Source organism: Brachyhypopomus gauderio, chromosome 4 (genome assembly GCF_052324685.1).
Source record: "Brachyhypopomus gauderio isolate BG-103 chromosome 4, BGAUD_0.2, whole genome shotgun sequence".
NCBI classification, from domain to species: Eukaryota; Metazoa; Chordata; class Actinopteri; order Gymnotiformes; family Hypopomidae; genus Brachyhypopomus; species Brachyhypopomus gauderio.
In genome coordinates, this window is record NC_135214.1 from 36,493,164 (window position 1) to 36,507,036 (window position 13,873).

Sequence of the window (13,873 nt, forward strand, 5' to 3'; positions counted from 1 at the left end):
ACCCTACACCAGACAGCCTCTCTCAATCAGACCCAGACACCCTACACCAGACAGCCTCCCCCAATCAGACCCAGACACCCTACACCAGACAGCCTCCCCCAATCAGACCTAGACACCCTACACCAGACAGCCTCCCCCAATCAGACCTAGACACCCTACACCAGACAGCCTCCCCCAATCAGACCTAGACACCCTACACCAGACAGCCTCCCCCAATCAGACCCAGACACCCTACACCAGACAGCCTCTCTCAATCAGACCCAAATGACACACCAAACAGGCTCCCCCAATCAGACCCAGATACCAAACAGCCTCCCCAATCAGACCTAGACACCAAACAGCCTCCTCCAATCAGACCCAGACACGCTACATCATAGAGCAATCTAAACCAGTGAATCAAACCAGGAACAGTAAGAAATAACTACACTGCACTGAAAGAAACAGAAGCTCACAAGTTCAATTATACCCACTACTGAAAACATGGAATTAAACAACAAATGAAATGGAGACACTAGGAAACCTTGTAACATTAACAGAGCACCAAAGGTGAAGAACAGAGACGGGTCAGGCCTTTTAAACAGGACAACACAGCAAAGCCTAGCAAGAGACAACATGATTCATAACCTCAGAAACACTTATGTCCAAACCAGTGACGAGCTCCTCTCAGCCCCCAAAAGGTGTTGCTGGAGATCACCCTAAAACACCTCTTTTGGAGAACACTCCTCTTTTGGAGAACACTCCTCTTTTGGAGAACACTCCTCTTTAGGAGGACACTCTTCTTTAGAAGATCACTCTTCTTTAGAAGATCACTCCTCTTTAGGAGGACATTCCTATTTAGAAGGTCACTCCTGTTTAGAGGAGCACTCCTGTTTAGAAGGACACTCCTCTCTAGAGGGACATTCCCCTCTAGATCACTCCTCTCTAGAAGGACAGTCCTCTTTCTTCACATAGCCAGACCAGCCTCTTGTAGTTCTTACATTTCTATCCACATTTCATGTTAAATTACTGTTGGAGTAATGCTGTTCTATGGTTTTTAGGTTTGTCTTTTTCATATTTCATATTTTGTCACAGATTAATATTGACAACACCCTTTGTATTCCTAATTTTATATGTCATTACTTTTTATTTATCAAGTTACTGATGGTATATCAGTATATCAGCTTGAAATATCTTAAAATGTGCAGCTTTGACATGGATATATATATAGAGGGAGAGAGGGAGAGGGAGAAAGAGAGAAAGAGAGAATGAGAACATAGCAACTGGAAGAAAAAAATCCCCTTAACAACCAGTAGGTCTGAACAGAGCATGCTCAGAGGGGTGGGAGAACTGCTTGGTGTCCACACAGAGAAAGTGAGAGAGAGAGAGAGAGAGAGAGAGAGAGAGAGAGAGAAGTGAGAGAGAGAGAGAGAGTGAGAGTGAGAGTGAGAGAGAGAGAGAGAGAGAGAGAGAGAGAGAGAGAGAGAGAGAGAGAGAGAGGAGAGAGAGAGAGAGAGAGAGAGAGAGAGAGAGAGAGAGAGAGAGAGAGAGTGTGTGTGTGTGTGTGTGTGTCTGGGCGGAGGGGGGAGCAGAAGAAGCTGAGTGAGTGTGTCAGAGTGAGAGCGTGTGTGTCGAGGGAGAGCGTGTGTGTCGGAGGGAGAGTGAGAGCGCCGTACCCCTGGGCTGTGGATGATGGGAAGGGGGGCAGTAACAGGGAGCCACACACCACCAGCGCAGCCAGAGGCATGTTACTGCTGTTCTACCTGCGTGTGAAAGGTAACACACACACACACACACACACACACACACACACACACACACACACACACACACACAACAAGGCAGAGAGAAAACCAGGAGTTTGACCCGTAGGAGCAGGAGATGAGCTATGAGTGATGGACAACGTGGTGTTGATGAAGTTACTGTGATGTAGAGCACATTGCTGTATTGTGTAGTGTTGTGTAGCATCGTATAGTGTTGTGTAGCACTTTGTGGATTGTGGAGTATCTTTCTGTTCTATTTTGGTGTCTGTCCTGATTCTTTAGACGATGTGCTGTGAGCAAAGATATGTTAGATGTGCAGTGTGTGAGCTGATTCATTAGAGATGTGCAGTGTGTGATCTGATTCATTAGAGATGGGCAGTGAGTGAGCTGATTCATTAAGTTTGCAGTGTGTGAGCTGATTCATTAAGTTTGCAGTGTGTGAGCTGATTCAGTAGAGATGGGCAGTGTATGAGCTGATTCATTAGAGATGGGCAGTGTGTGAGCTGATTCATTAGAGATGGGCAGTGTGTGAGCTGATTCATTAGAGATGGGCAGTGTGTGAGCTGATTCATTAGAGATGTGCAGTGTGTGAGCTGATTCATTAGAGATGTGCAGTGTGTGAGCTGATTCAGTAGAGATGTGCAGTGTGTGAGCTGATTCAGTAGAGATGTGCAGTGTGTGAGCTGATTCAGTAGAGATGTGCAGTGTGTGAGCTGATTCAGTAGAGATGTGCAGTGTGTGAGCTGATTCAGTAAAGATGTGCAGTGTGTGAGCTGATTCAGTAGAGATGTGCAGTGTGTGAGCTGATTCATTAGAGATGTGCAGTGTGTGAGCTGATTCAGTAGAGATGTGCAGTGTGTGAGCTGATTCAGTAGAGATGTGCAGTGTGTGAGCTGATTCAGTAGAGATGTGCAGTGTGTGAGCTGATTCAGTAGAGATGTGCAGTGTGTGAGCTGATTCAGTAGAGATGTGCAGTGTGTGAGCTGATTCATTTTTCTGTGCTGGAGATCTTGGTTGTACCACAGGAGCGTCAGTGAGCATCAGCTTGTCCAGTGCTGTGATGTCATGTAAAACTCCGTTTTAACTCCTTATCAGCATCTGAATCAGCATCTCCATGAGCATCTGGAGCAGATTCATCTGTATCACTGCTTAGGGTTAATAGATCACTACTGAAACTACTCACCTCTCACTGCTTGGGGTTAACAGATCACTACTGAAACTACATAAAGTTGTACTAAAACACCACTGAACCTGACACACACTCCTGCTTTCATCGGTAGTGTGTGTGTGTGTGTGTGTGTGTGTGTGTGTGTGTGTGTGCAGGGGGGCACTAATCAGCAGGTACTAGGATGCACAGAGACAGAGAATATTGGTTATGGATCATCCTGTTCACCTGCTGGTGTGGTGTCCTGTATTGTGTTCTGTATTGTCCCCTGGTGTGGTGTTCTGTATTGTCCCCTGGTGTGGTGTTCTGTATTGTCCCCTGGTGTGGTGTTCTGTATTGCCCCTGGTGCAGGAGGGCCTTATGGGGACTCATTTGGATCAGAAGTGACTTCACTTTGCCTAGATACTCTTGTAATGCCCCCAGGGGGGTAGTTTGTCCTCATAAGCAAAACTTCTAAAACCTCGGAGTGAGGTTGTTTCACTCACACCCTAAACATAGTGCAAAGCAGGCTACCAGTTCAGACACACACACACACACACACACACACACACACACACACACACACACACACACACACACACACATGGAAGCCATGGTTGTTTCTATGGCAATGGAATTTCTGTCTTTGAGGTTGTGGGAAGAGTTGCAGTGTTTTGTTGGAGAACTCAGAGACAGACAGAGAGTCAGTGTTAGTGAGTGAGAGAAAGAGAGAGACAGGGTCAGGGTGAGAGACAGGGTCAGGGTGAGGGAGAGAGAGACAGAGAGAGACAGGGTCAGGGTGAGAGAGAGAGACCGGGTCAGGGTGTGTGAGAGAGAGAGACAGAGAGACAGGGTCAGGGTTAGAGAGACAGGGTCAGGGTGAGAGAGAGAGATAGAGAGACAGGGTCAGGGTGAGAGAGAGAGATAGAGAGACAGGGTCAGGGTGAGAGAGAGGGAGAGAAAGACGGAGAGACAGGGTCAGGGTGAGGGAGAGAGAGACAGAGAGACAGGGTCAGGGTGAGGGAGAGAGAGACAGAGAGAGACAGGGTCAGGGTGAGAGAGAGAGACCGGGTCAGGGTGTGTGAGAGAGAGAGAGAGAGAGACAGAGAGACAGGGTCAGGGTGAGAGAGAGAGAGAGAGATAGAGAGACAGGGTCAGGGTGAGAGAGAGAGAGAGAGAAAGACAGAGAGACAGGGTCAGGGTCAGGGTGAGAGAGAGAGAGACAGAGAGACAGGGTCAGGGTGAGAGAGAGAGAGAGAGAAAGACAGAGAGACAGGGTCAGGGTGAGAGAGAGAGAGACAGAGAGACAGGGTCAGGGTGAGAGAGAGACCATTAGAAGACAGAAATAAAACAGATAGATAGAAGGATGTTAAGAAGCTAAACAGCACCTTAGAAAGCTTCTTCAAAACTCTGAAACTGAATTATGTTCCACATCTGGTTGGAGGAGCTGTGAGGAGCAGAGTCACGTGTTGGGGCCTATGAGGAGCAGAGTCACGTGTTGGGGCCTGTGAGGAGCAGAGTCACGTGTTGGGGAGCAGAGTCACGTGTTGGGGCCTGTGAGGAGCAGAGTCACGTGTTGGGGCCTGTGAGGAGCAGAGTCACGTGTTGGGGCCTGTGAGGAGCAGAGCCACGTTTTGGGGCCGTCCAGTGCTCCACGGTGTGGTCTGGAGGATGAATGCATGGTGGGCGTGTGTACGGAGAACGTCCAGTCTTCCCACAACAGGAAACACACACCAGAAGAACAGCTGTGTGTGGGATTGTGTAGGTCTGCAGCAGAAGGTGTTGACATGCTCTTCACTTTAGGGGTCTAAACCACTATGCTGTTATATCAGGTTCTCTTTTCTTATATGTATCATATAAATATGACATCCTGACTACACTACCCATAATTCAGTGTTGAGCACACAAGGAGCAGTTCATTTGCATTGTGAACATGCAGAGAACCAAGGAACTGAAGTCAGTTAAATCTGGTTCACATTAACAGAACACAGTCCAGTTACTTGACTCTCTGTGAATTCCCAGCACTCCAAGAACCTTAATGAACCATTTCTGGATCATTCTCAGGGTTCTAGAAGAGTGATCTGGATAATTCTCAAGGTTCGGGAACAGTGATCTGGGTCATTCTCAAGGTTCTGGAACAGTGATCTGGGTCATTCTCAGGGTTCTGGAACAGTGATCTGGATCATTCTCAGGGTTCTGAAAGAGTGATCTGGATCATTCTCAGGGTTCTGAAAGAGTGATCTGTATCATTCTCATGGTTCTGGAACAGTGATCTGTATCATTCTCATGGTTCTGGAACAGTGATCTGGATCATTCTCATGGTTCTGAAAGAGTGATCTGGATCATTCTCATGGTTCTGGAACAGTGATCTGGATCATTCTCAGGGTTCTGGAACAGTGTGCAGTCTGCTTTTGAAATGTCGAGGCACTGCAAAACACAGATGAGTTTTCAGATGATCAGAAAGATCAGGCAGACCATGTTAGCTGACAGTCCGTTGAAAATGGGTAGCTTCTGACAGGAAAATCACATCATTTAATAGAGATGTTTGTAATTTATCATTGTGTGCCAGGGTGAATTTAATACCCATTTCTCTCTCTTTCTCTCTCTGTTTCTATCTCTCCATCTGTCCTTATGTTCTTATGGTGTACTCAACTATCAGTTGTTTATATTCTCTGTTTTATATGAGACTAGCTAAATATAGCTGTTCAGTGGGTGTGTGGGTGCACATGAGAGAGAGAGAGAGAAAGAGTGTGAGACACATCTGTGATATGTTAGGTAATTCTTACAGTTCTTGACTATTATGACATTGAGTTAAATGAATGTTCTTTTCTGTGGTGCAGTGGGCGTGGCCGTGACTGTGTGCCCGTACCAGTGAAGCTCCACCCCCTTCCTTCTACCGACGCCCCATGCTGTAATTAGTCCTCCACATCCTGAGGGTGCAAACCAGCACAAGCACTCCTGCTCTGTTTGACTGACATAATGGTTTCAGCACTTTAAAAGCTTACTGTGTTCAACAGCCCAGTTGTGGAGAGGCAGAATAGCTCAAGCAGTCCTGAACTGTCCTGTCTGAGTGAGCCAATTCGTTATGTTTCCTGACTGTCCTGTCTGAGTGAGCCATTCGTTAGGTATCCTAACTGTCCTGTCTGAGTGAGCCATTCGTTAGGTATCCGAACCGTCCTGTCTGAGTGAGCTGATTCGTTAGGTGTCCTGACCGTCCTGTCTGAGTGAGCTGATTCGTTAGGTGTCCTGACCGTCCTGTCTGAGTGAGCCGATTCGTTATGTCATCAGCAGTTCTGGCCAAAGAGACATTATTGTATGTACTGTTGAACACACTCAATAAACGATGTAGAGATTCTTTGTGAATGCTGAACTCAGTGAATCAGTTTACAAATACGAACATGCACTTGAGCGGCTCACGTCTCACGACACGTCACGTGACGTCCAGCACGTCTGTGTTGTGTTTCTGAGTTTGTAGAACTGAACTTTTTCAATAGACAGGCATGATGTTTATTGTTGTCTTTGTTTATGGATTGTTGACCTTTAGATGTGTTTACGGATTGGTGACCTTTGGTTATGTTTACAAATTGTTTATGTATTGTTGACCTTTAGTAATTTTTACAGATTGTTTACAGATTGTTGGCCTTTAGTTATGTTTATGGATTGTTTATGGGTTGTTGACCTTTAGTTATGTTTATGGATGTTAACAGATTGTTTATGTATTGTTGATTATCGTTGTCATGGTCATTAGAAGATGGTGGCTGAATATTGCACATTGAGTATCTTTGTTTACATTTTTTTGTTGTCACAGTAATAGATTATTTTGGGTTTTTTTTTTTCCAAAAAACACACATTCATTTAGTTTGGCAGTATAAATGATGTGGGGCTGGTAAATTCAGTTTTTAAAAAGGTGTGCTATGAATTTGAACTCTTCACTGAAATCCATCGTCATGAATGTGAACTTCATTGAACTCTTCATCTTCATGAATGTGAACTCTTCATTTAATTAGTATGATCTGAACTTTGAAGTTGTTCACTTTCATTCTAAACTGGTACAGCACTGGCTGTATAAATCAGTATTGAAATCATACCTTTCCAAGAAGAAAGTACGACACCTCCTTATCACACCTCACTAGGGTGAGATGAGGTGAAATCCCACTGGACAGAGTGAACTCCTGACGCACAGACTGAACACATGCTGTATAAAGTGAACGTCTGTGCATATTGAATGGAGTGCACATACATGACAACAATGGTCAGAGTACACGTTTACTGAACAGAGCATTAATAAACTAAGTTAAGTTAATGATAAGACTATTAAGAGAGTTTTGGTGGAGAGAATGAAGCCGTCATGGATAGAAGGAAGGTTCTAGTTAACTCCTGCTGGTTAGATTGGACACCCACAGGTCAGAGTGTTCACACTGTCCAGATTGAGTTCAACATGTCCTGTAGAAGCTGGCTGTACTCAGCAGGAGTTCCAGACCAACACTGGCACAGGAAATGGCCCGCTTTCACATTCCTGCTGGGCCGCCAACAAAGACAGGAAGTGATGACAGAGGCCCTTGGTCTGGACCTGCCCTGGCCTGCTGGTTCCTCTCCCCTCCTTCATGAACCTCTTCAGGGTCCCGCTCACGTCTCTGGGCCAGTGTCTTCTCAGCAACATGGCTGGCTTCACATCTGTGTTTCAGGACTCCGGAGGTGCGGTCATGTATTTGCTGTTCTGAAGGGAGCGTGTTATTTTGGAGATACAGACCTGTACGTCTTGGTGCTGGTTTGGGGCTGGCTGGGGTTTTAGTTCTGGCAGAAACGATAGCTCTCTGTGTTAGTGCTGGAGTGTTATGTGAGGTTTGCAACATGTAGATTATAAATGGTGAGCGTTTTAGCTTGCAGTGCTGATATGGGTGTAATGTGAGGGTGTAGTGTTTGTCTGGGTGTGGAGGGTTTAGTGGTTGTCTGGGTGTGGAGGGTGTAGTGGTGGTTGGGTGTTGAGGGTGTAGTGGTTGTCTGGGTGTGGAGAGTGTAGTGGTTGTCTGGGTGTGGAGGGTGTAGTGGTTGTCTGGGTGTTTGAGGGTGTAGTGGTAGTTGGGTGTGGAAGGTGTAGTGGTTGTCTGGGTGTTGAGGGTGTAGTGGTTGTCTGGGTGTTGAGGGTGTAGTGGTTGTCTGGGTGTTTGAGGGTGTAGTGGTAGTTGGGTGTGGAAGGTGTAGTGGTTGTCTGGGTGTTGAGGGTGTAGTGGTTGTCTGGGTGTTTGAGGGTGTAGTGGTAGTTGGGTGTGGAAGGTGTAGTGGTTGTCTGGGTGTTGAGGGTGTAGTGGTTGTCTGGGTGTTGAGGGTGTAGTGGTTGATGTAAAGGATGAATGTGGGACAGTACATAATAATAACAATGATTCTGCATGTGTATGTATTCTTACTCTGTTTCTATCACAAAGATGTGGTACCTTTCCCGTGTGTGTGTGTGTATTTAAGCTCCTGTATCTTACCTGGTAGGGCAGGTAGAGGGTGGTGCTAGCAACACCAAGGTCATGGGTCATGGGTCTCAGGAATCACAAATTGAGTGACTCTGGATAAGGGTGACGACTCGGTAAAGATCACGTGTGATATAACTGAGTCAGATGTGAATGTGCTAAGAGAGGTATGTGCTAAGCTCTGATACAGTGTGAAGGGTTACACTCTGATAGTGTGAGGAACGGTCAGGGGTGAAGGGTCAGGGGTGAGATTTGTTCTCATGGATGCTGTGTTTGACTCATGGGTCTGGTCTTTGGGGAGGTTGAGGGATGAGTGTCATGTCATCATATTCTGTTGCTTAAAATTACTACTGCTCACATTCACGTGTGTGTGTGTGTGTGTGTGTGTGTGTGTGTGTGTGTGTGTGTGTGTGTGTGTGTGTGTGCGCACGCGCGTGTGTGTCGGAGTTTTGTTGTCTTTGTAGTGGTGAGCTGTGCATTGTGAGGTACTGGGAGATTTCTCAGTCTTGGCGTACATGTCTGTGTGATCTGGTTTGGTGTGTGACTGCTCTCAGCTCAAATCTATCATTTTAGTTTAGTTAATATTTATCTGGTTCAGGTTCACACTAACAACAGTAAAGTAGTGTTTATAGTAAAGTGGAATCAGCGGTTCTGGTGTTTACAGTAAAGTGGTACAGGCAGTTCTGGTGTGTTACAGTAAAGTGGAACAGGCGGTTCTGGTGTTTACAGTAAAGTGGTACAGGTGGTTCTGGTGTTTACAGTAAGTGGAGCAGGCCACTCTTGTGTTTAGTAACACTAGCATTTTCAATACATTTTCCAGCAGTTCCCCATACAAAGCACAAAAAGTTTGTAGAGGTGAATGGTGAACATTGTGAGTGAGTGGTCATGTGGTAATGTGTGAGTGTGTGACCTGAGTGTGTGACGAATGAAAAACAAATGAAAACCTACCTAAACAAATGAAAACACTTACATAAACAAATGAACGTTCCTATATAAACAGTGGACAACTTGAGCAGAGGCTCTGATATTTTGGAACTATGGAGGTCACATGACAACCTTACATCAGGGTTTCCTATAGGCTGTTTCCTAAAGGCTGTGTTTCCCTTGTCCACATTACAATACCAAAGCAGTAGGGCTGGGTATCGATTCAAATTCCAAGAATCGATCCAATTCCGATTCTGAAGATTAAGAATCGATTTAATCCGATTTAATCGATTCGATCCGATTTGATCCAATTTGGGGTTTAGTGTTATTAAAAATGTATTTGAGCTGTTTCCTGACTATGTAAAGAAGCAACATGTTAAAACTAGTATTATATCGATATTAATCAGCAAATAGTTACTGGTAGTTGGTAGTTACTGATGGCTGGAAGACTGGTGAAAAGGGTAATCATAAATCTACCTTCAAGAAAGGTAATCCAGGACAATAAACAGAGGACATCTTTGAGGTGCCTATATCTGCAACAGTGGGCTCCTACTGGAACACTAACCACTGCATTATTATTATGATTGAAATAATTAAGAATTCACCCAAAACCTGTTGCTACCAAATGCATTTTTATTTTAAAAGTGCTCACACTTAATAAACTGAAAGTATAAAATGTAAACGTGTATTTTTCTTTAAAGTGCGAATATAAGAACAGAACTGTCACGTTACGGTCCCCGACCCCTCCCTTTTGGGCGTGTGTTAACGTTGTCTGCGTCTACTCGTCTGCGTCTGTAGATCTCCGTGGGTTCGGGTGCGTCTTGTATAATCCGTCTCACCTGTGGCCCGTCTCGTCATCACGTGGGGTTTATGTGGTTTGTCTACTTAATGTGCGTTCGCGCAGCGTCCTGTGCTCGTCGTTGTTTGAGTCACACATGTTTTATGTAAACGTGTTTTATGTGCGCTGTCTGCGCTTCGGTAAATGTAATAAACGTAACGATTTGGAAAGTGCAAAGGATTCTGTCTCGTTCATCGCAAGAACATTTTAAACTTTAAAACTGTAAAACACTGGGTAAACTGTCAGTGACATGGACTAACTGTAAATAGTCACTGACACTGGATAAACTGTCCTTCTGTTTTTAGATTGCCGATTTGACTATCGTCGTTACCGGCACTGTCCGACGCCATGTTGTTTTACAGTTCGTTAGACCGAGCACGCCTGCGTGAATTCAGTGACGAGGCGGGGGTAAAAGTTCACTAAAAAAATCGATCTTTGGACGTATGAATCGATTATCAGATCATCATATGCTAATCGATTCTGAATCGAAAAATCGATTTTTTCAACACAGGCCTACAAAGCAGTGTGTTTTCAGAATGACCCAGTTTGGAGAGCAGACATAAACACATGCTTTAAAAGTGGTGGAAATTGACTGAATGGGCAAAGCATATCAAATCAGATGTTTTGTCTGGATCAGTTCAAACCAGTTCTGACCAGTTCAGACCAGCTTAGACAGGCGTGTAAGTGCAGTGTGCAGCTCCTTACCGTTAGCCCAGTTGTTGCGTTGTTGTTAATTGGGAATAACTGTAGTTCAAAATGGGACATGAGCTAATCATCATCTGCTTCATTAATGACACACATTTGAAAGGATGAAATACATGTGGTTTGATTTTCATAACACATTTTAACAGTCATATTCCATACAGTGTTCAAACTGCAACTTCTCATGCTCCACTCTCTTTCCCGCACACCACCCCACTCTGTCCCGCGCACCACCCCGCTCTCTGTCCCGCACACCACCCCGCTCTCTCTCTCCCGCTTTCTGTCCCACACACCGCCCTGTTCTCTGTCCTGCATACTGCCCTGCTTTCTGTCCTGCACATGGTCTTAGTCTCTGTCCTTCATGCTGTTATGCACACTGTCTGGCTCATTGTCCTGTTCTTCCTATACACTGTCCTGTACTGCATCCTGTACATCACCCAACTCTGTGTTCTGCACATGGTTGCTGGCATCCCATTGCCTGTCCTACATGCTGACCCGCCCACACCACTGGCCTGCTTACACGCACAACTCTCAGGTGTTCTGGGCAGTTCCACCGGAATGTTCTAGAGGAGAAACAGGGCACAGGCAGCACTCTGACACGCCCAGGAGTGAAGGGAGCTAACTTTAGACACACACACACACACACACACACACACACTCACTCACTCACTCCCCCCCCCCCTCCCCCAGGGGCATCATGTAAGGAGGCTTCAGAAACCAATAAGATGGTGTATATTTATAGTGTTGAATTTTGGAGGTAGTGACAGAAGTGTAAGAAAAATGTAACCGAGGTTTATTAAGCTCTGGCAGCAGGTCTAACAGCAGTGAGGTGGCAGTCCTGTTATTGAAGTTATTGAGGCACTAGTTCTGCACACCAGGGCCATAGAAGTAGAAATAAGCACAAAAGTATTTTTACATCTAATTCTAGATTTTTAACCTCTTCCTTCTCCAGTCTGAACACATGGATTCGTTATCAAGCCTAAACGAAAACAGTACCACCAGGCAGAGTACCACCAGGTTTATCTATCTGAAGGACACCCCCCCTCTATCTGAGGAGCGTCACTCCAGTACTGTGAGACGTACTGTGAGACGTTGGAGCGTCACCCCATTACTGTGAGACTGATGTATTGATTCAGACTGATGTATTGTCACATATCCGATTCTGCTCAGTGAGGGTTCTGAGCGCATTGGTTAAAGGCAGAAACCTGTGCTAGTCTACGAAGGAACCCTAAACCTGTGCTAGCATATGCAGGAACCCTAAACCTGTGCTAGCGTACGCAGGAACCCTAAACGTGTTCGAGTGGTTGCTGTTTCGGCCGTGACAGGCCGATTATTGGAGATGCTCACAGTGAACAGCAGACGTGTATAAGACCTGAGGGGTGTGTGTGTGTGTGTGTGTGTGTGTGGCTCTTGGTTCATACTGCTGGTCCGTGATGGTGTGTTGTATAACAACATAGTGCTTGTACAGTGCAAGAATATACAGTGCTGCAATGTGTGTGTGTGTGTGTGCGTGTGTGTGTGTCTAGATTTATACCAGATCAGTTGGCAATTTGCAATTGCCAGAGACTGTGTTGCCATGGCAACAGTGGCAACTTGAAACAGTGCCTGTTTCGCCTTGTGTGCCCTCCACAGGATCAGCCAAAGAGGGTTAGAGCCAGTCTGTAGTGGGTCTGTAGTTGGTCTGTAGCTGGTCTGTAACTGGTCTGTAGTGGGTCTGTAGTGGCTCTGTAACTGGTCTGTAGTGGTGCTGTGTGTTTGTGTGTAGAGAAAAAAGAAAAGTAACCCGAACCTAACCCTATGCTAACCCTAATGACACACACACACACACACACACCCTAAAGGTGTATGACACTAATGATGCACACACATACATCCTAACCCACCACCCTCTCCCTCACACCACCCTCTCCCTCACATCACTCTCTCCATCAGAGGGGCCTGTTTCCATCACACCAGCCGCTCCATCAGGGTTCCTGTAACTATGGAGATGCCCGTGAGCAGTGCACCAGTAAGGAGAGGTGGTTGTACATCAGAGCTGTGTGGACCGGGAATGTCTGTAGCCATGAAAGCATTTATAGCCTTTGGTCACACTTTATCTTAAGGCACTTGAGAGTTCAGATCTGTCTGTGGCTCATGAGTTATGGAAGCTAGGAGTGTTTTATATAACATTAAGTGGGTACCTTTAACTGAAGTGTCAGCCAGTATTTCGGTGTGGAGGGTCTTGGCAGGTCCGTTAAGGGCTACACCATCTCTGCTGTGTAAGGGCTACACCATCTCTGCTGTGTAAGGGCTACACCATCTCTGCTGTGTAAGGGCTACACCATCTCTGCTGTGTAAGGGCTACACCATCTCTGGTGTGTAAGGGCTACACCATCTCTGGTGTGTAAGGGCTACACCATCTTTGCTGTGTAAGGGCTACACCATCTTTGCTGTGTAAGGGCTACACCATCTCTGCTACGTCAGGGCTACACCATCTCAGCTTCATAAGGGCTACACCATCTGTGCTGTGTAAGGGCTACACCACCTCAGCTTCGTAAGGGCTACACCATCTGTGCTACGTAAGGGCTACACCATCTGTGCTACGTAAGGGCTACACCATCTCAGCTTCGTAAGGGCTACACCATCTCAGCTTCGTAAGGGCTACACCATCTCAGCTTCGTAAGGGCTACACCATCTCTGCTTCGTAAGGGCTACACCATCTCTGCTTCGTAAGGGCTACACCATCTCTGCTTCGTAAGGGCTACACCATCTCTGCTTCGTAAGGGCTACACCATCTCTGCTTCATAAGGGCTACACCATCTCTGCTTCGTAAGGGCTACACCATCTCTGCTTCGTAAGGGCTACACCATCTCTGCGGCAGTCACACCATCTTCTTTTACATTATGAACTGGATATGAATAACGAAACTGCTGAGCACCGCAGACAGAAGGAGCTATTTTGAGACGCGACGTCATGATATGGTCCTCACTGTTGTCATGTGACCACAACACCCCGCCCCACTGCAGGTGTTGCTATGAGATGATCTCTATATCTGTTCTAACCTGTGTTGTTTTTTGCTTATGTAATA

General features: G+C 45.9%; 1 protein-coding gene across 5 annotated transcripts in view; it reads left to right on the plus strand.

Annotated features, from left to right (window-relative positions):
- Positions 1 to 13,873, plus strand: part of prkcz (protein kinase C, zeta) — a 108,892-nt gene that overhangs the window by 34,679 nt on the left and 60,340 nt on the right. Inside the window, exon 1 of one of the 5 annotated variants that reach the window (XM_077004399.1) lies at positions 1,539 to 1,752. The exons of 3 other annotated variants lie outside the window; for them this stretch is intronic. In XM_077004399.1, the coding sequence (XP_076860514.1) occupies positions 1,722 to 1,752 (31 nt within the window). In that variant the 5' untranslated portion in view covers positions 1,539 to 1,721. Of the gene's footprint in view, positions 1 to 1,538; positions 1,753 to 7,472; positions 7,579 to 13,873 lie in introns of those variants that run through there. One more of the 5 variants, XM_077004398.1, reaches the window with a different exon arrangement.